This window comes from Myotis daubentonii, chromosome 4, assembly GCF_963259705.1.
Source record: "Myotis daubentonii chromosome 4, mMyoDau2.1, whole genome shotgun sequence".
Lineage (NCBI taxonomy): Eukaryota > Metazoa > Chordata > Mammalia > Chiroptera > Vespertilionidae > Myotis > Myotis daubentonii.
Window position 1 is genome coordinate 72,978,301 of NC_081843.1, and position 22,464 is coordinate 73,000,764.

At 45.9% G+C, this 22,464-nt stretch overlaps 1 protein-coding gene across 7 annotated transcripts in view; it reads left to right on the top strand.

Moving 5' to 3' along the window:
- Nucleotides 1-871: 871 nt before the first annotated feature.
- SERINC5 (serine incorporator 5) overlaps nucleotides 872-22,464 on the top strand; it is a 102,292-nt gene continuing 80,699 nt past the window's right edge. For 2 of the 7 annotated variants that reach the window (XR_009452640.1, XM_059694225.1), the window contains exon 1: nucleotides 872-1,086. Coding sequence is in view for 3 of the 7 variants with exons in the window: in XM_059694225.1 (XP_059550208.1) it covers nucleotides 1,060-1,086 (27 nt within the window). In the remaining 4 variants the exon portion in view is untranslated. The remainder of the gene's footprint in view (nucleotides 1,087-22,464) is intronic. The other 5 variants (XR_009452639.1, XM_059694222.1, XM_059694226.1 and 2 more) reach the window with 3 other exon arrangements.

Below are 22,464 nucleotides of genomic sequence, written 5' to 3' on the forward strand. Positions count from 1 at the left end.
CGATGAGAGAGAAACATGGATCAGCTGCCTCCTGCACACCCCCTACTGGGGATGTGCCGGAACCAAGGTACATCCCCCTGACCAGAATGGAACCTGGGACCCTTCAGTCCGCAGGCCGACGTTCTACCCACTGAGCAAAACCGGCTACGGCCAGAAATCCTTCTTGCGGAAGTGGCCGTGAGAAGAATATTTGGGTAGGGAGAAAAATTAGGGGCACCCCTCTCTGCTTTCTGAATGCAACAAGCAATTATTGGGGACCCCCTTTTTAGAAAGGCCAGGTGAGAGAACGCAGGGAAGCAAACTGAGTCCCTGGGCCGCGGATGCGCTCTCTGAGGATGAGGGAGGAGAGGCTGTACAACAGACTAATACCGAGGGGTGTGAGCCTGGGGATCTCGCTGGATCCCCCCAGCGCCCTGGAAATCAGGGCGGCACAGCCCAGTGCGGATCCGAGGAAGCCCGGGTAGAGACGACTTTCCCGAAAGTTGGCAGTGAGGAAGGAAGAGGGATTTCAGGGACGGGGGTCCCGTGGCGATCCCCGTAGGCGCGAGGCAGAGCGCGGACCGGCCCCGGCGGCCCCCACGGCGGCGGTGAGCTCAGGACCGGGAATCTCTGCTTTGTTGGCGTCGGCAGCCAGCATGCTCGCGGGAGCCAGGGGACCGAGGGCGCACAGCCCGCCGGCCCCCCGTTGGCGGACTTCGGAGCCTGATGCCACACCGGGAAGTGACAGCTGCCGCCAGCGGCCTGACGCCAGCGGAAGTGCTCGCCCAGGCCGAGCCTGCTCCGCCGCCCGACGCCCGGGAAGGGGCGGGAGCGGGCCGGGCCGGGGCGGATAGAGGGCGGGGCTCGAGGGGGCGGGCGGGCGGGGCGGGGCCTGCGGCGGCGGTGGGTTTTGCACAGGGTTGTTTTCACCCGGGCCCTGGTACCTGACGCACAGCTGGGGGCGGACTACCTGCGGTGGAGGCTTGAGCGTGTGCGGAGGGCGCTCGAGGCCGGCGGGCGCGAGGACTGTCGGAGGGGAGCTGGGAGCCAGCCCGGGCGCCGTGGTGCTCGGCCGCCGCGATGTCAGCGCAGTGCTGTGCGGGCCAGGTGAGCTGGGCTGGGTGCCGCGCGGGGTCGACGGATCGCGCGGTGGGGCCGGGAGCCTAGGCACCGCGCGGGCTTCCCTGGTGTGCACCCGAGCTCCGGGGTGGAACATGCTGCGGATGGTGGATCGCCCGGGGCAGACCCCGCGCCGCCTGGGTGACTGCCTCGGGCCTGAGCGTGGCGCGGGGCAGGCGGGGAAACCCAGTGTCGCGCGGCGGGCGGGCAGGAACGCGGGGAAGCCCGAGGGTCTACCCCGAGGTCTCCCCGTCCGGCCTTCAGGACTTCGCTGGGGCGCGGTGGGCAGGGCTTGGTGGAAGATCCCTATTGCTCCCGGAGGGTGTCATCTCCTCCCGGGACACAAATGAATTCCGTAGCTCACCCAGGGAAAGACGCGGGTTTGGGCACCATCTCCTTTCCCAAGCTCTGAACAAAACTCGGGTCCTAGGGCGCATGCAGGTTGCGTTTGGCATTTTGCCAGGCTAGAGCATTGGCTCCGTACCTTCGGGAACGTCTCCAAGCCGGGATTCCGAACTACAGCGCTCAGGTCTAGGCGCAGGGAAGGCGAAGCCCTGCCTCCTGGCTTTCCCGACCCAACCCCGGCGGGGCGCCACCGCGGCTGCCTGGGTAGAGCGAGCCTCCCCACCCGGGTTGAAACTGAACTTGCCCGAGCCTGTTTTGTAACTCTCATTTGTTAAACTCTTGGTGTCTTGAAACATATGCCCGTTTGGAATAGGCGTCTCCTACCAGTAGTGCATCACGGCAGAATAATAGATTTTAGCCCTTTCATGTTAATTTCTCGCTCATTCCTGCAGTTAGAAAAAAAAGAAACAGGCAAAGCCCTCCCAGTGCTGGTCGTCCTCCTCCCAGACCATACTGATTATTAGCATGGTTGTTTCCACAAAAGAATCTTAACTCCGGGGGCATTCAGGGTCAGAGATGTTCTTGCTTCCTAACACATTCAGCTTTTGACAAGCGAGACCAGCCCCTAAGTGATGGAGAGGTTAAATTGTTACTGGTTTCTGAAACCTTCCGATTGTACTATATACTGGCCGATAATCTGCAGATAATCTGACCTCTTTGGAGTGGCCACTGGAGTTATGGCTCGGTTTTTGAGGTTTCATACTGTACTTGGCATGCATTCAAGCTGGCCTTCAGAGATGAGAAAATTGAGGTTTTAAACGTGAGGTGAATGGCTAGCCCTGAGTCATGCAAGGAGTGAGAGGATGCTTCCCATCTTTCCGGGGCTTCCCGGACCAACGTGGACCTGAAAAAGCTGTTTTCTGAATGTTCTGAATCTCAAGAAAGCTTTGCAAATATTTTATTTTTGTTTTGAGATACTTTCCAATTTGATACAATACTTTTCATTCATAGTAATTACATCGCAGATATTTTGAGGCATTGCCACCAGTTCTTTGAAAGCCCCGTGAACCTTTCTGTCATTCCAAGTAGCTAAGTGAGAGCTCTGAAAATTATCACCAGTACTCAGGTGGGCCCCGTAAAAGGATTATTGGTATAGCTGATCTTGTGGCAGAATTTAATGACTTCTTTCTAAAATTCCCCTGTCAGGACTTTGGAAAGAACCCAATCCTGGCCATTCATCACAGAAAAGTTACCTTCTGCTTTCTTGGGACTGCTTGAGACATCACTGTGGTGGGTCTCAAGACAGTGAGGGGGTGATGACACTGTGACTTCATTCGTATGGAGTGACTAATAAGCTTGCATTTAAAAAACTCAGAGACCAGCAGAAACTTAGCTGTTTGTTTGAGCACCTAGGAACTGTTTTTACTCACAGCACTTCTGACATCAAATGTATGAGGTTGGTTGGAATGCCCTCCCCTCCCACCCCCCCTTACACTAAAAGGTGGCAGTTTGATTCCCGGTCAAGACACATACTCAGATTGTGGGTTCCATTCTCACTCTGGGCCTATGGGGGAGGCAACTGATCAGTGTTTTCTGTCTTTCTCCCTTCCTCTCTAAAAATCAATAAAAATGAATGAATGAATAAATGAATAAATAAATAAATAAATAGGGTCCCCACTTACCCCAGGCAACCAATTACTCAATTCTCTGGACACCAACTGGATGCCCAACAATTCAATTCAATTCTGACACTAACCATCTGGAGTTAGGAGTTAGTATTCCACAGGTTAAGGGCTTAGTCCCACAGGACTGGGCCTTTCCATACCCCACCCCCATTTCAGCTACCATGCACCAGTCCTGGGCCTCCCATATGGGGGATGAAGACCAAATATATATGTCTTTTTATATCACAGTACAGCAGCACCAGCTATGTGCCAGGAGCCGGAGATGTGGCAGTGAGCCAGATAAATGTCCCTGCCCTCAGTGGTCATCACAGGTGGTGGGGAGTGCAGGGTGTGGGAATGAGAGATTCCATGTTTGGCCTGAGTAATTGGATAGATGATGGTGTCATTTATTGAGATGAATAGGAGGCTGATAGGTAAGAGGACATTTGGCAGGGAAAACACATAGTGTTTTTTTTGGCTCTGCTACTTGTTTGTTTATTTATTTATTTATTTATTTATTTATTTATTTATTTATTGTGGTTTTTAGAGAGGGAGGGAAAGAGAGAGAGAAACATCAATCCGTGGCCTCCTCTACCCACCCCTACGGAATCAAACCCGCCACCTTTTAGTGTATGGGACGATGGTCCAACCAACTGAGCCACACTGGCCTGGGTTTTGCTACATTTGAGATGCCTATTAAAAAAACTAAATATCCAAATCAGGAACACATCAGGAACAATGTATAACCCAGAAAAGAGCCTGGGCTTTGGACTCCGGTCTGGGTTTGATTTGCAAAGTCTGGACAATGAGGGCTGGTGTGACTGCACTTGCTACTTATTCTCTTTTAACCTCAGTTTTCCTCAACTGTAGAATGGGTGTGATAATACTTCTTAGGGTTATGAGGATTTCATGTGATAACAGTCTCTAGTACAAGGTTTGGCACAGAGTAAGGAACTCCCCAAATCGTAGTTTGTTAGTGGCCATTGTCCTGGATAGTCTTCAGGTCATCTTATTTATTTATTTAAAAATATATTTTTATTGATTTCAGAGATGAAGGGAGAAAGAGAGAGATAGAAACATCAATGATGAGAGAGAATCATTGATCAGCTGCCTCTGCATGCCTCACACTAGGGATCAAGCCCACAACCCAGCATGTGCCCTGACAGGAATCGAACCATGACCTCCTGATTCCTAGGTCAATGCTCAACCACTAAGCCATGCCAGACTTGCTTATTTTATTTTTTCATTGACTTTGATATACACTTAGGTTTTGATTAGGCTTTTGGTTAATGGATGCTAATGGAAGCAGACATTAGAGGAGAGAGATCACTCAACATGTTCTGGGTACCTCGCACCCAGGTAGGCCTCTGGGAACTGGATGTTGAACCAAGACCTTGCTTGCTCTCTTGGAACTTATGGGGTAATTGGAGGATGCAAGTGTGGGGGAAGCTAGCTATAGAAAATGATAGTACATACTGTCATAGGGGAAGTGAGAGGTATAATTGAGACATTCTAGACAGCCCTTCCAAGGCAAATCAAGAATAAGGCTTGGCAGGGTTTGCTCTAGCCAAGAGTAAACAGTAATGGTAATAAGAACAATAGCTTACGTCTATTTCATGCCTGCAGTGTGCTGTCTGTTTTTATCTACATTGTGTCATTCATTCTTCACAACACACCTAAAAGGTGGGCCATGTTTTAATTAGCCTCCTTCTGCAGCAAGGCAAAGACATTCACTTGACTGATTTTTGATGGTGGTGCAAAGCCTTGAACACCGTTCCACCTGAGAGTTGGAGCACGTGACTACTATCCTGATTACTCTTACTACAGTATACATAAATGATAATGAGTATCACTTGCTCATTGTCACTGATAGTGGACCTACCTCAGTTTTACACAGTGATTAGGCCGTTTTGTTAGATATTGGTGGTTGCCAGTAGTTATGGGTGGACGAAGTTTAGCTTCTTTCTCGTGACCTGCTCCAAGTTATAAAGAAAGCAGGTCTCAGACCAAATTCTGCCACACATGCAGACATAATTGGCAGGCAGCAGCCTGACCCGAGACCTCATGAAGTCCCAGCCCTTTGCCCTCCTTGGTACACCGACACACAAGTTGCCTGTTCACCTGAGGCAGGTGGGACACATTTTAGTGGGAAAACTTGACTGAGACTGCCAATCAGCAGGACCACATGGATGGATCAAGTCCGTGCTGCCATTCTCAGGCTGACGACTCAGTCTGCCCTCATAGCCAGTTCAGAAAGAATAGGAATGCCCAGGGCCCAGTGATGGCGAACCTATGACACGCGTGTCAGAGGTGACACGCGAACTCAGTTTTTTGGTTGATTTTTCTTTGTTAAATGGCATTTAAATATATAAAATAAATATCAAGAATATAAGTCTTTGTTTTACTATGGTTGCAAATATCAAAATATTTCTATATGTGACATGGCACCAGAGTTAAGTTAGGGTTTTTCAAAATGCTGACACGCCGAGCTCAAAAGGTTCGCCATCACTGGCCCAGGCTAAGGTATTTCCAGTTGGATCATATTACTTGATCACTGAGATTTTCCCCAATGAAAGCCCATTTCTAATGTTTGTTATGTTAATTAACAAAGCCACAAATGCCACCTGGGACTACCCATTGTCCAAGATAAATAAAGCCAGGCTTTAAGGCACTGAAACATATTCTATTTTGTAATCACTGATAGAAGGGGAAAAAGCCTCGCTCCATTTTGCCTTCCATGGAGGTGACTGAGAGTTTTAAAGAGAGAATGAGGGAGTGCAGAGGACAAGCAAGTGGGGGCTCGAGTAGTATTAGGGAAGCGTGAAGTTTCAAAGGCTTGATAGTGTACACATGATTAGGCCAGCTGTGTCTGCTAGCAGGGAAGTTAGGACTGGGAGATTAATCCTACCCGCTTGATGATTATATTTCAAAGGCACGGCTTTTGGGTTCTTGAGAAAGACACTCCTGCACTGTAGGAATACATTTCGTACATGTCAAAGGGACAGGGAGGGATTCACAGTTGTAAGCCCCTTTTAATAAGTGCTTTAAGAAAGGGAGGCCTGTCCTACGTGTTGACTAGAACAAACAGTAAGTTTCTTTTGACAGCTCCGAGCTTTTCCAGACAAGAACTCAAAAGGCAAAAGGTGGCTGGGTCATCCCAGGGATGCAGCCTTAGGCTGCTAGAGGCCACGGTAAAGTTTGGTCAAGTCTCTTCACGCAGGGGTTTGGGCGGAGTTGCTATGTGCCAAGAGTTCTCGCAGATTCCACTGGTTAACAGACCCTGGGTCATTCAAGTTCGAGGTACCTGAAGCTCATGCAGGAGACGGCTTTGAGGGTGGCCTGAGTTACTGTTAAATGTTAGCTGGAATGGGTTTTCCTCATCAAGGCAACTGACCACCTCTCGACTGTAGCTTAAAATAGACACACACACACACACACACACACACACACACCACACACACACACACACACACTCCATGGAGACTTCTTTAAACGTTAAAAATTACACACCACACAAGAGTAAGGCTTTCCCTGAAATGTCTTTTCTTCTCTATATCACCCAAATCTCTACTTCTAAGGCCACCCTCAAGAAGCATTTGCTCAGCAAGGTCTTTCCTTTGTTTTGAAAGTTGTCCTGGAACTTGCACTTAGACCTGTGCACATCACCTCGTACTTGGTCCTCTGAAGCACTGGAGTTGTTTCATGCTTACTGCATGTATGTGTTTCCTCTCTCCTGGACAGAGTACGTACTGTGGCCTCCTTGAAGCCCCTGTCTGTTTTTGGTTACAGACTCTTTCCTCCCATAGCTGTTTGTTTATAGTGATTGGAAATATTAGGTCATCAGTATATTATGTGTTGCTTCCACTCTTGGAAAGAATTCAGGGTGGACACAACAAAAAGTTCTCTCTTTCCATGACTGATGCTTTTTTTGAACAATTTAGGGTATTTGTGAAGGACAAAATCACATATCATCCAGAGGGAACCATGTTTTATATTTTATAATGCAATTATATTTAACACATATGATCTTACATTGTACAATTGGGATTATGTTGTAGATTCTATATTCAATCCTGCTCCTTTTGCTGAATTTTTATGGGATGATCAAGGACATTTTTTAACATGCACTAGCCAATCCTTTACAGCCATTAATGTTTTCTGGGCTTACAATGAGGTAGTACCCCTCTACCTTCAAACATGACCAATTTCTCCAGAGTTGTTATATAAAGTTTAATGTGTGAAAGTCAGTGTATAGGTTTACATGTTAATAGGTTTGTGTGTTTCATTTCCCAAAAGGCTAAAAATAATGAAATACCTAATTATACCATCCTCCTTTTTTTAAAAAATTAAGACTTTATTTTTATAACTGTTAGGTTTACAGAAAAATTGAGCATAGAAGTAGAGTTCCCATATACCTCCTGTCCCTACCTCCTAGCACACAGTTTTCCTATTACCCTCCTGCTTTAGTGTGGTGCGTTTGTTATAGCTGATAAAGCAATATTGATATACTAGAGGCCAGGTACACGAAATTCATGGGTCACCCAGCCTGGCCTGTGCCCTCTCACAGTGTGGGAGCCCCACAATCGATCTCCCCAAAGAGGTGGCCCTTCCCACCCATCTGGGGCTCCTTGATGGATTGTACCAAAGAGGTAGGTCGGAGCCACGGGACCGCTTCTGCACTGCGCACGCAGCATCAAGACCCCGCCCACCTGCACGTGCACACAGCCCCGCCCACCTGCGTGCACCTGCTGCGCACGCAGCCTCCTGGTGATCGCTCATTGCGGCGTGAGGGTGTCATGGTGTGAGGGCGTGATGACCACATAGGCTTTTATTAATAGGATTCTTAACTAAAGCCCATAGTTTACATTAGGGTGACTATTTTTGTCAGTTACAGTTGACATTAAATATTATTTTATACTAGAGGCCCGGTGCACAAAAATTTGTGCACTGGTGGTGGGGGGTGTGTGTCCCTCAGCCCGACCTGTACCCTCTCACAGTCTGAGACCCCTCGGGAGATAACCACCTGCTGGCTTAGGCCCGCTCCCCAGGTGGCAGCTGGCAGGCCCGGATCCCACGCTGGGTCGCAGATGGCAGGCCCTCTGCCGTGCCACCCTGCCCCGCTGCCCGCTGCACACGGCCGGTCCAGCGGGAGGCGGGGCGGGGCAGGGTGTGGGGCGGGCAGATCGCGATCTGCCACGCTCCGCCCCGCCAGACGCTGGGCTGTGCACACGGACAGCAGGCCAGGCGGGCGCCCTGCCGGCCGCCGGGCCACGCACATGGATGGCAGGCCTGGCAGGGGGCGGGGTGGGCGGCGGCTGGCGGCAGGGCGGGCGGATCGCACTGTGCCACCCCACCTGCAGTATGCAAATTTAACAGCCATCTTTGTTGGGCTAATTTGCATACTCTTCTGGTTGGCTGATGGGCATAGTGAAGGTATGGTCAATTGACATCTTTGTCTTTTATTAGTATAGATTAGTTTCAGGCATACAGCATAGTGGTTACATACTTCCACCCTTTTTAGATGTCATCATCGACAATATATTTCAACTTTGATCTTTTTCTTTACAGTTACTTACACAGAAAGTATAAGTCGAGATGGCGTTTGAGTCACTGTTTTCCTTTGGTATAAAGGTGCCCCATCTCTTTTTGTTATATTTAGTTTGAGTCCTGTGCTTCTTATCAGTATTGGCAGTTTTATTTTTCTATTCATTTTTATAAAACAGGCAAAATGCACACATAATTGCTCTCCTACAATGGTGACTCGGCTGGTGTTGGACTGTTGAGCTGATGCAGAAAGAGTGGTTTGTAGAGGTCTTTGTGTAGTTAGCCAAGTTCAGGTTGTTGGAATGATGAGTCTGTCACTGACCTTGAGAGAGTGAACGTTGCCCTGTTAGGTGGAGCATTCTCAAGAGATTGCTTTTTTTCAGATTTGTTTTCTTGGGCTGCTTTAGGGCTTGACCTGGGGAGCTGACAAATGGCTTTGAGCTGCAGCAAGTCTGAGTGGGATGACTTTGCTGGGAGGGCTGAGGAGGCACAACCTGTAGGGAGTGGAAGGCAGCTACTGACTCATTTCTCCATCTCTCACTGATGAGCTGAAAGGCAACGCCCTCTTCCCTAGGCTTGCTGCTATCCATGTTCTGTGCAAATATAACCTGTAGATTCCCCACAGATAGTGAGTATCTAGGAGTGAGTCAACTCTGAGCCATGGAAGCTTTTCAGTTTCCCCGCTTGTTTTCATGTAAATCTCATTTACTAGTAGAAGCCTCAGATTGCGCAGAGCTGCAGTGATGGCATTGTCTGCTGTGTTTCCGAGAGCACCTGGCCAGTGTGTCAGTGGTCAGGGTTGCCTCTGGCTCAAGACAGAACTCTTCATCCTTAGTTCTTGTCTTCTTGTAGGATGAATTCAAACAAGACACAACAAATAGCAGCAAAAGCAGGTGAGAATTTATTTGCAGTAAAGGAATACACTCAGATATAGACTGAGTAACTCAGCTGGCTGAAACCAAACCAAGTGCTAGGCTGGAGTGTCCCTAACTAAGCCTCCCCCTCCTTTTCTTCTCAAACAAACAAACAAACAAACAAACAAACAAACTTCAAGCTATATGTCTCCTTCATCCAGGTGTTATGCCACTGGTTAGACTACATTCTCGAGGGGCTCTAACTCTCCTCACATAGGGGTCTGTTGCCTTCATTGTCTCCTTTTGGCTTGTCTCCACTCTCATTTATCCCCTCCAAACCCTAACTGCCTTACCCAGCGCCTATCTTTCTAGCTGGCTACTCTAACAAAGTCATCTATGATACTTGGGCATTGAAAAGGAAGTCATCACACAAGCAGAACTAGCCATTGGACTCAATTCCATTTTATCCTTGGACTAAGCTGCTTTCCGTATTTTAATTTGTAATTATAAATAAAGATCCTGTGTTCTCTTAGTGCCCTGAGCAGCATTGTCAGTACATTTTCATTACCTATTGCTGTTGTCAGTTCTAATTTAGGGTTGAGATTGGATGCTGAGAGCACTATCATCGTTACAAATCTGAGCCACTGATTGGCCCTCACGATCAGGTTTTCCAGGTAGTCCCAAGTAAACCTTTGTGACCCAAGTTAAAATGTATTTTAAAACATTCCTAATGGCGATGTCCTCTTATCTTCTAGCTTGTGTATAAATGGTATTTTAAAATGTTTCAGGACATAATTTGAGACTCAGTGTAATGTGTGTGTAGGAAATTCAAATACTGGATTGGTTTGATTACATAACACATCTGTTTGAATTTTAAAGAAAACAGGATTTTACTATTGGCTTTTCAAATGTAGTTTGCCTTGTGAGATTACAGTTGAGCTAATGTTTAAGGAAAGCAGCTGTTACAGAAAAACTTGGAGTGGGTTTTTATCACAGAATAAATTTCGAAACAATTTGTGGGTTTGAAGTAGGGTTACACTATATGGTGATTAGGCAGCATTCCTCCCCCTCCCCTCATGAAAACTGTCTAGTCAAAACAAAAGGAGGAAAAACACACTTGGATCTGATTTGTGCAAAGATAACCAGGAGAGATGGAAAATCAGACTTCTGTTTACACGAGTTCTTTATGGGATTTATTTTCTGTTTTTTGTTGTTGTTCTCACTGTATCTCAGTCATGTTATGGGGGCTGAGTCCCCTAATGTTCTGATCCTTAGTGTGTGTGATTCACCAAAATGGGGGAAGAATTCAGTCTTTTGTTCTTGACTCCATGCTCATTGAACTCTGGTGGCAGTCTCAGAAACAATGGCAGTGTTTTGTAACCATAGTAATGAAAATAGCATTCTCGAAGAATATGAATTTTCTTTGGTTTGGTAGCATTATTCATAAGGATCCTAAGACATTGTCAACTTATTTCTTTTGCTGTTTGCGGGGGGGGGGGGGGGGGCGGGGGGTGGTGGAAGGGGAGACATGTAACAACCCCTAAGGCGACATGTCCATTGATAAATATTCACTGGATGCCTAGCATAATAAAATCCAAAGGCAGCAGGAGGCCGACTTTTATGCTGCGGAGCAACTAGTCAATTGATGCTGGATTGCCTTAGTATAAGATTTCTTCTGGGGCAGAACTTCTTGGCAGACCGCACTGAGGTTTGTGTACCTCAGCTTTGGACCTTTTATGCCTGGGAAAGGGAAGGAAGCAGAGTGTCCCTTGGAGGAGACATTCCCCTGGGAGTAAATGAGCCTACATGGGGGAGCATGTGGAGCGCTGAGTGCCTGGGAATGGGCTCCAGGGGTTCCATGCGGCCCTGCAGTGCACACACATACACAGTTGTGTCTGGGTGTATTCTGAACACCTTTCTCTGGAAGAAGGTCCTTAACCCTTTCTCAGCTTCTCAACGGCATTTTATGACTGCAGGAAAGACCCCAGAGGACACCCGATGTAAAACAAAACAAATCCCAATGTAGAATGCAAAGCTGTAATAAAGAAGATAAATCATTTATTTGAGCAAAAAGAGTTGCAACCTGGAAAGCACAGATTCAGGTAGCAAATTAAATTGTGCTCTTACAGAACAAAGAAAGACAAGGCTTAAAAAGGCAAAAATAGCAAGTGCAATTCCTCCGTGCAAATGAAGGATTGCTGGCTAGGTGAAAAAGAATGGGTTAGTTGTAATATGCAAGTGAGAGGTGAAAACTACAAGGAAGGAAGTAGAGTCGCATGTACTAGTATGTCCATGCAGCAGTTGTTCCAGGATGTTTATGTCTCAGCCTTGAGCTGAGTTTAGCAACAGGTCAGCGACCTAATAGCAGCTCTGAGAACTGAGGCTGGGATGTTCATAGGCCCCACTTCTTTAATAGCTTCCCTGCTCTATTTTAACTGACTCTTTTAGCAATGTTTATTTCATTTTATTTTCTCTACTCAGTGGCATTGCAGGTGTGTCAGGGTTCAAATGCAGGAAACTGAGGCCACTCTAGTTATTTTAAGAAGAAGGGAATTTAATGTTGGGAATGCTGTTTAAGAAATAAAAGAACTAGAGGAGCAAGAACCAGGAGACTCCTGATTTTAAGAATACACCACTGTAGCAGTAATCCAGAAGTCTCGAAGTCAAAGCTGCGGAGGCCACCATGACTGCCTCTTGACACCCACACAGCTGGTAGCTTAACATGGACCTCCCTCCCCCAGTCCAGTCATTGCAAATGCCTGTCCTGTCCTATCCTGGCAGCAGACACCAGGAGGATGGCTCAGTTGATAGAGCATCGGCCTGAGGATTGAAGGGTCCCAGTTTTGATTCTGGTCAAGGGCACATACCTCCCTCCATTGCAGGCCCGATCCTTGGCCGTGGTCAGGCGGGAGCAGGAGGCAACAAATCGATGTGTCTCTTTCACATCAATGTTTCTCTTTTTTAATCTCTCTTCCTCCCTTCCACTTTCTCTAAAAATCAATAGAGCCTTAGCCAGTTTGGCTCAGTGGACAGAGTTGTGGCCTGCAGACTGAAGGGTCCCGGATTCGAATCCGGTCAAGGGCACATGCCCAGGTGATCACCAGCGGGGGGGAGTGCAGGAGGATTTTCCAGGCGTATTTTTGCTGTTGAGTTCTAATTTACTTTTGTGATGATCAGAGAACACATTATGTATATATTAACTCCGTTTAAGCCTGTTGTTTTATGGCCCAGAATATGGTATTTCTTAGTGAATGTTCCATGTGCCCTTGAAAAGAACCTATATTGTACAATTATTGGGTATTGTGTTCAATTGGTTGCTGGTGTTTCTCAAATCTTCATTACTGTTTTTTTTGGGGGGGGGGGGGAGGGGTTGGGAGGGTTATCTAGTTCTGCCAATTACTGAGAGAAGGGTATTAAATTTTCCAAATATGATTGTTTTTGTCTTTTTCTCCCACTAGTTATGTTAATTTTTGTTTAATATATTTTGAAGCTCATTTAGGGAATGTTCTGTCTTCTTAATGATTTGGTTCTCTTCTAAAATGATCCTTTTGGTCTCTGGTAATGCTCATTGACTTCAAGCCTTTGTCTGGTGGCCTTGCTACCTTTTTTAATTTTCAACCCATCTGAGACTTACATTTAAAAGTGTCTGCTATAGTCCAGCTGGAGTGGCTCAGTTGGTTGAGTGTTCGGTGCACTGAAAGGTTGTTGGTTTGATTCCCTGTCTGGGCACAAATCTGTGGGTTCCATCCTGGGTCGGGCCACCAAAGGAGGGCAACTAACTGATTGATGTTTCTCTCTCTCTCTCTCTCTCTCTCTCTCTCTCTCTCTCTTAATATAGAGAGAATATGTGTCCTAAAAATCTTACTGTGCAGAATCACACACACACACACACACACACACACACACACACACACACACACACAAAACAGGCTTTGTGGGGAAAATGGGGTTGGGGCACAGCTTTCAAAAACTTTGTCAATAACATTAAAAAACCAAAGGAACCTAGTAAAAATGGCATTACAGGTTTACATGAAAAAGTTGGCACTTCACCTTGTAAAAGACCTGAAATTTGCTTGTAGAACTAACTGGGTGTTGGAAGACTTTGCAGCTTGTGAATTGTGAAGTAGTGGGAGGAGGGTTATCTGACATTGGGTGGAAAGTTGTAACACCAGATGTGCTGCAGAGTGACTCATACAGAGCACACTGGTTGGTTGAGCTGAGGTGTGTGCATTTCATATTCCCATGCAGCTCAGTTCAGCTGGACGCAGTTTTCCGCCTTCAGTTAGTGTTTCTCACAAACAAATTCGCACATCCTGTTATGCTCGGACTGTCCCCTGACATGGTAGGGGGAGGAAAATGTTTTCCTTGACCCTCTTAGGGCCTCTGGCTGGGTTTGAAAATTAAACTGACAAAGACAGATCCATAGGAGAAAAGCATACACAGTTATTTAATCTATAAGTTTAATGGGACTTGGGCACCCTCAAGGAAATGAAGATCAAAAGAAATGGTGAAACCTACTTGCTTTTATATTAAACAAAGAAGCAGTTGTGGAAAAGTGACTAAACTATGTGAGGAGGTGAAAAGGAAGATAAGGATTATTTTAACAAGGTCTGTTTGTATAGAATTCTCTCAGTCTCAACTTCTTGTCCTTGTTAATGTCTTTCTTCCTGGTACCGGGAGGGCTCCTTTCATGTGGGAGCTGTATCTCCTTCTTTCAGGAAGAAAAAGGGGGCTCAGGGTGACCTTGCACCTGCTGTTTCTCAAATGCTTTTAAGTCAAAATAATCAACATGTCAAAGCAGCGTATTTTGGGGTGAGATGCCCTGAACTCCTTCAATGTTAATCCCGTTGGAACAAATTTATATTTTCAGCACAAGCACTGCATAGCACAACCAACTGTAGGATGAATAGCTCAGTGCCCTGGACATTGCAGACCTCCTTCAGAAAGGCTGACCAATGCACTGTCCCATTAGCTGTGAGGGCAGAGCTGCCCGCACTCTCCTGGGACCAACTCTGGAAGGATCTTCTGCCCCTGCTACCCAATTGCTCTCAGATTTCTCATATCATAATAAGCCAACAACTCCAGAGACAGGAACTTCCTATCTTCAAAAGCACCTCCCAGCTCTACCTCATTTTTGGGAGCTCTGGTGTAATTCCTCTTTTTTTTGGGTCTCCCGAGGCTGAAATGACTTTTCTGCCTGTGTGTTGGAGAGGTTGCCGTTGTTCTGTATGGTAGGTAGAAGAGGCAGGGAGCCTTATGGTGGCTGGAGGCTGTGCTCCTGGGCCATAGAGGCCCATAGTTGGGTTGAGGCTGCTGGTCCTGGTTTGGGGATCTCTTGTGTCTACCCAAACCATAAACTGAAAATTGAGACGTGCTGACAGAGGGGAATTGTGCCTCTGGGTATGAGAAAGTTCAACTGGGAGCTCAAATCTTGGAACTTTCAGCACACTCAAATATGTCATTTTTAAGGATAATGGTCAGGCTGTTTGAAATTAAACCATCTTGGGAAGTCTTTGGTGGGGAGTAAGCCAGAGAAAGTGTCCCTGCTGACTGTGCGGCTTCTGATGGGAGTGATACCTCATTCCTGGCGTGGGTTGCCATTCTCAGGTGGCGAATGTGAGAATCTGGGAGGTCACTGGGTCTTCTGGAGCTGGAAGGATCCTCCAGGGAGCAGCATGCCCGCCTTGTCATTGAGGAGGAGACAGGCCCCCAGGGATGGGGCCTCTTCCAAGGCCACAGCTCATCAGCATGTAGCGGGGGCCACCCTGCTCCCCTGGCCTTTGCCGAGCCCCAGTGCCCAGGACATAGTTGACTCCGTAAATGTCAAGAGAGTGAATGGGCAGCTATTGGGGCTTTTTCTGAAGACATCTGCTGTCTTTGCAGAGCAGTTCAACAAAAAGCTCATGGCTGCAGATTTTAAACCTCATCCTTTGGTTGAAATCTCATCGTGTGTTTTTAACCTGTATTTTGCTGTAATAAAATCAATTTAAACCTTTTGTCTCTTCTCGTAAGCTCCCAAGCAGTTGCTTAAAACGTTTTTTCCCCAGAAAGTTCTGCTCTGCCTGTGAATCGTACGATTTATCAGAAAGCAGTTTTAAAAGAATGTGCTTTCTTACCAAGTGAAGTCGTTTGTGAAAGTTGCAGGTTGCTGAGTAAGAGGTATTAGGCCGTTTGGAAAATCTGGTTAACCAATGAGCCGCTCTATGCAAATTGTTATGCCCAGCAGTGGCTTCTGGCTGCAGGCTTTGAAAAGCATGAAGCCCTAAATTATTTCCTTATGATGGGGGGAGAGGCGGGATGAGGGTTGTCATGGGGTTGCATTTTCTTGGAAGCAAGAGGTTCAGCAGAACTGAGTCTCCAACTTTTTCCTGCTGTGGTGTGGCAGAAAGAAAGCAGGGCTCAGAGTGCGGGAGAAGGCTGATGCTTGTTCCATTTGCCCCTCATTATGGGGAGTCTGAGGGTGTTCCCAGATTATTAAGGAGATGTCCCCTCCTCTCTTCCACTCAGCATTGCCCTTCCAGGTATTTGTAAGACTTTGAGAGTAATAACAATCAGGTACTGTAAACAAAGCCCAGGGCTTCTGAAAAAAGAAAGAAAGAAAGAAAAAGTATCTACTAGTATTCTAGCCCCGCAGGTGTGGCTCAGTGGTTGAATGTCAATCTATGAACCAGGAAGTCACGTTTCCATTGCCGGTCACAGTCACATTCCCCGTTTGCAGGATTGATTTTCAGTGGGGGGAAAGGGAGTGCAGGAGGCAGCCTATCAATGATTCTCATCATTGATGTTTCAATTTCTCTCTCTTCCTTCCCTCTCTTCCTCTTTGAAATCAATAACAAAAAATATATTTTTAAGAATCATCTATTCTGTAAGTTTATTATTAGAAGAGATAAAGAAAAAGCTACAAACTCGTTCAGCTATGGCGTTTGGGAGGAATGTGTGCGGGGGCAGTGCCGTTGGTGTTTTGGATGGGGCAGTTTGTTCTCCTGTGGGAGTCCTGGGAGAGCTGATATTTAGCATGCGTGCTAACCTTCAGGTATCAGTAGCCCTCACCAGTCTCTGAAAACACTGCCCCCACCTTCATGGCCAGCAATCTGCAAGGCCCCAGGGGGATGGGATGGTGCTGCCCAGATAAGAACCACTGTGGGCTTGAAAATGTTTTCATACAGCTTAGAACTCCTGCCAAATGGTCTGAATCCTACTTCTAGTAGTTACATAGCTAGAGAGATGAAAAACAACACAAATAAGCAAGGTAGGTGATTCCACCACAGTACCACCTTGACACATGGACTTTCAAAGCTTAGCATAAAGATGTAGGCTGTACTTCGGATGAAGTTTAACTGTTGCTCACAAGTACATTACGATGTTGTGCTTAAAATAAGCTAAAGTTATATGTTTGGAAGGTTAGGAAAAAGCATGCTTTATCAGTGAGAGAATTCATTCAGTTCTGGTGTGCATTTTTAGGCTTTTTAAAATTGATAGTGTTGATGTAAGAAATGTTCAAATCTGTAGATAATTATTATGAGAGTTTATTTATTTAAAATTTTAAGCCTCTCTGGATATGCTTTCATTGATTTTAGAGAGAGGAAGGGAGAGGGAGTGAGAGAAACATCTATGTGAGAGAGAAACATCGATTGGCTGCATCTGGTACACATCCCGACCAGGAATCGAACTTGTGACCCTTTGGTGTACGAACAACTCTCCAACCAAGTGAGCCACACCAGCCAGGGCAATTATGAGAGTTTATTGGAGCCAAACTAATGACATATTCTGGGGACCAAAGATCTCAAATGCTCAGAGAATAATAGTTTTGCAGCTTCTTTTATGCATTTGAAATTAAGGAGGGAACAAGGAAGATTAGATAGAGGTGGGAGAAAGCAGGGTGGGCATTGGATTATAGGAGAGTTAACAAGATTATGTGCTCTCTTGAGGGTTAATACTATAATTGTGGGGTAATATTTCTGGTGTCTCAATGATGTGTTACAGATGCACAAGAACAATGGACAGGGCTAGCTTAAAACCTTTTACTAAATAAGTTACAGGCTTGGGACGTGCCCATTTAGGATTCATGATCAGATCACCTTGTGAGGTTACTCCAAAGTAGCCCTGAGGCAGTATAGTTGAGTAAAGAGCTGATTTTGGTAATAGGCTTCCCAGTAGTCTCTGCCTTTTACCAGTGGTGTGCCTTTGATCTGTCCTTTCGTTAGTTTTCTCATCTGTAAAACGGTGTAATTTGTAGTACCTTCATGGGATTTTGCACTTGGAACAGTAGCAAGCTCAGAATATGGGTTCATTAGCGTTAGCTGTTATGGGGAGGGCTGACACTTTTCCTTGGGATAGCAGTACCCAAATTGTAAGTTGTGAATAAGCTTCTTTTGAGTTTTTTTGTTACCAGTCGGGGCTCGGCCAAGAGTGAGTCTGCCTTCGGCCGTCCGGCCAGTAGTTGTGTGCGTTCTTGACTTCGTGCAGGAAAGACTTCATAACATGTGTCCAAGTGATTTTGAGAGAATGTTTATTAAAGCTGGGGACAGTGAAATGAAGGAAGGGCTTAAGGTACAAGAGGCAGCAGGAGAGAGCCTAGGTGGGGCTCCTTTGGCTTTTTAGAAATGATACAGGAAAGAAGTGGGCCACGCTGGGCTGCATGAACTTAGTAAAAAGTCACGGTGACAGAAGTGAGCCTAGGCAGGGCTATTGTTCTATTAGCTCACTGGAAAGTCAGAAGAAGGGAGCCTTGGAGATAGGTACAGGGGCTGGTCAAGGCTGAACTCTTAAAATAATAATCTTGGCCCAGCCGGTGTGGCTCAGTTTGTTGGAGCATCATCTCCATATACCAAAAGATCACTGGTTCAATTCCTGGTCAGGGCACATGCTCAGGTTTTGGGTTCTGTCCCCAGTTAGCGTGCGTGTGGGAGGCAACTGATCGATGTTTGTCTCTCACATTGATGTTCCTCTCTCTCCTTTCCTCTCTCTCTAAAAAAAAAAAAAAAAAAAAAATCAATAAAAACATTTAAAAAATCTTATATAATAAAAGCCTAATATGCTAAGTGTCTGGTTATCCAGTCATCCATTCAACCAAAGTGTAAAATGCTAATGATATGCTAAGGCCGCTCAACCGCTCACTATGATGTGCACTGGTCACCAGGGGCCAGATGTTCTGACCGGTAGGTTAGCTTGCTGCTGGAGTCTGGCTGATTTGGATTGAGCAAAATGGGCTGGACACTCCCTGGAGCCCTCCTGTGGTCTCTCCCTGGCTGACCAACCTCCTGAGTCACTTCCTGGCCTCAATCGTGCACCAGTGGGGTTCCTCAGCCTGGCCTGCACCCTCTTGCAATCCGGGGAGTGGGCCTAAGCTGTCAGTCGGACATCTCCCGAGGGCTCCTGGACTGCAAGAGGGTGCAGGCCAGGGTGAGGACCCTCCCTCCCCTGAGTGCATGATTTTCATGCACTGAGCCTCTAGTAAAATAATAATTTTGTAATGGTCAAGGTTTTTCTAATTGTGATGGATGGAAGACACATAGCCAAATAGATGAATTTGACTATGTAAAAATTAGAAATTGGTTTATAGAAAAATATAAACAAAGTCAAAATACAAAGGATACACAGTGATTCATAGGACAAGTCTGAAAAGTGTTCTTCTAAATCAACAGAAAAGACACAGTAGAAAAATGAACAGAGGTCAGGGATAGATAGTCTAGGGGAAAATGCAAATGGAAGATAAACATGTGAGAAGAAGCTTTTTTAGTCTTACTTACAAGAAAATACAATTCAAAATTAGGTATTTTTCATTAATCAGACTGGCAAAGTTTAAAAGTATGATACCCCAGAGTTGACAAGTTGCTATACTTTGTGGATTCATGTTTTTCACCTTTGGAGGAATGTTTAAACTTAGTGTAATATCTTTGAATCATAATTAAATATGTCTGTGTTCTTGGATGTAACAATTTTACTATTTTTTTGTACTAGAAATAAATGCAGTACATTAAAAAATATATACAGTTTTATTGATTTCAGATGAGAAGGGAGAGGGAGAGATAGAAACATTAATTATGAGAGAGAATCATTGATCAGCTGCCTCCTGCATGCCCTCTACTGGGGATCGAGCCCATAACCCGGCATGTGCCCTTGATCAGACTCAAACCTGGGACCCTCAGTCTGCAGGCTGACACTCTATCCACTGAGCCAAACCAGCTAAGGCAAATGCAGTGCATTTTAATTGATCATTAATAGTGGAGACTACAATGAGTTACTAGCCCTTCCATATAATGGAATACTAAGTTCTCATGAAAAAGAATGAAGAAAATGTGTGTGTGCAGATTTGTGTGTGAGAGATTCCAATATATAGTATTTAGTAAGGATTAAAGAACAGTATGTATATGATGAAGTTATGTATAGCTTTGAAAAAGGAATAACCACATATTTTTGTGTATGCCTAGATATCTGAGAGTTTTTAAGATACTAGAAATGTTAACAGTGGTAATGTAGTGGAGTAAGAACAGGAGGTTGGGGGGTAAGGGATAATGTTGAGGGCATTTGCTTTTTATTTGAAACCTTGCTGTGCTGTTTGACTTTATCATCTTTATCATGAGCATGTGTTGGCTACTTCTTTTAAAATGTTCAAGCTTGTTTTAGTAAGCTTTAGGTTTTAGCAAAAAAAAAAAAAATATATATATATATATATATATACCTACACTAATAAAAGAGAAAAATGGTAATTGGCGTACGGCGATACCCTTTTCATTGGCTAATCAGGGCTATATGCAGATTAACTGCCAACTAAGATTGGCAGTTAACTGCCAACAAGATGGCGGTTAATTTGCATATGTAGGCACAATGCAGGGAGGCGAAAGGGAAAGCAGGAAGAAGCCCCCTGCCACTGACAGTGATTGGAAACCCAGGGGAGAGCTAAGAGCTGGGGGGCATGATCGGAGAATCAGGCGCCTTTGCCGCCCTGGCCAGTGATAGCAGGAAGTAGGGGTGGAGCCAGCGATGGGAGCTGGGCACAGTCAAAGCTGGCAGTCCCGGGAGCTAGGGGTCCCTTGCCTGGGCCTAAAGCGAAGCCCACAATCGCGGGGCCGCTGCAGCTGCGGGTCCCCGCTGCCTGGGCCAGACACCTAGGCCAGAGGCGTTAGGCCTGGGCAGGGGCAGAGCCTGCAACCGCGGGGAGCTGGGGGTCCCCTGCCCAGGCCTGACACCTCTGCTGGAGGCCTCAGGCCTGGTCAAGGGGCCGATCCGGTGATTGGTGATTAGAGGGTGATGAGGGTCAACTCCTCTGGCCGAGGCATCAGGCCTGGGCGGGGGCCAGAGCCAGTGATCGGGGGGAGATGGGGGTCCCCTGTCCAAGCCTGACACCTCTGGTGGAGGCGTCAGGCCTGGGCAAGGGGCAGAGCCAGCAATCAGAGGGGTCTGGGGGTCCCCTGCCCAGGCCTGACGCCTGGGCCAGAGGCATCAGGCCTGGGCTGGGGGCAGAACCAGTGATGGGGGGGAAATGAGGGTCCCCTGCCCAGGCCTGATGCCTCTGGCCCAGGCGTCAGGCTAGGCAAGGGGCTGATCCTGCGATTGGAAGGTGATGGGGGTCAACGCCTGAGGGCTCCCAGTATGTGAGAGGGGACAGGCTGGGCTGAGGGACACTCCCCCCCACACACATCCAGTGCACGAATTTCGTGCACCGGGCCCCTAGTATATATATATATATAATATAACATATTAAAAACTTGCATTTTCTGGCACTGTTTTCATTTTGATATTACCCCTGACCCTTGAGGAGATGGTGGTTGTGGTGGTGGTGGTGGTGGTGGTGGTGTGTGTGTGTGTGTGTTATATTTAGGAAGTGGGTTTAGAGATAACAGATTTAACCCATTTTTGCATTAAGATAGGAAACAGAGTTGTCAGTTTGTTTGTGCAGCTGGTATGGATATGTGGTATAGTTTATTTTTATCTTTATCCACAATTTACATAGGTAAATGTAGATTTTTTTTCTGAACTCAAGTGTACTGAGGTGAGCAGAACTAGAGAAACGAGTATGCCACCCATAAAAGTGGGTGCCAAGATGCTCAGCCTTTGTCAGAGGGCTCCAGCTGGCTGTGGATTATTGGGAGGTATTGAAGGGGCTGCTTTGGTACAAAACAAGGAAATTGTTAGAGAAATGGCAGCTCTAGTGCTAAGATTCAGCCATTTCAATGTGCAGTCTCTTCAAGAAAACCGAACATTGAAAGGTCCATGAAATACTTTATGTAAACTTTACAAAGCATTTTATAGCTGACCAATAATTTAAGAAACTCGTGAAACAATTGCTCCTAAGTGCTGGGAATTTGCCCTTGGGGGCACTTTATTCTTGTTTAAATTAACAGGTGTTCAAAAAAACCCTCATAGTTTTATTTTTATTCTTAACGTGGATTTGGAAAAATGCCCAAGCTTTTACTTCTCTGTTGAGGAGAAGTGTCCAAACTTTTAAAGTTATTATTTGAAGTTTTATTTTTTGACTCCTGCTTATTTGTCTGAATGGGACTATATTAGGTTGTTTTTTAACTAAAGAAATTCTTTATAAAATTTATAAAATTAGTTTTATTGATTACTTTATATACCATATAGCTCACGCATTTGAAGTATACAGTTCAGTCGTTTTTAGTATATTCACAGAGTTGTGCAGCTATCACTGTAATCTAATTTTTAGGATATTTTGTCACCTCTGTGGCCAGTGGCGGTTAATCCAATTTCTCCCGAAACTTCCTCAGAGCCCAGGCAACTAACTACTAATCTTATGGACTGGCCTATTGTGGAAATTTCATAGGAATGGAACCATATAGTCTGCAGTCTTTTATGATAGCTTCTTTCATGGTTTTTTAAAATGTTTCCAAAGTTCATCCATGGTGTAGCCTGTGTCAGTACTTCATTCCTTTTTAATGAATATACTGTATTTTACTCATCCATTTATCAGTTGATAGTTGTTGGGGTTGTTTCCACTT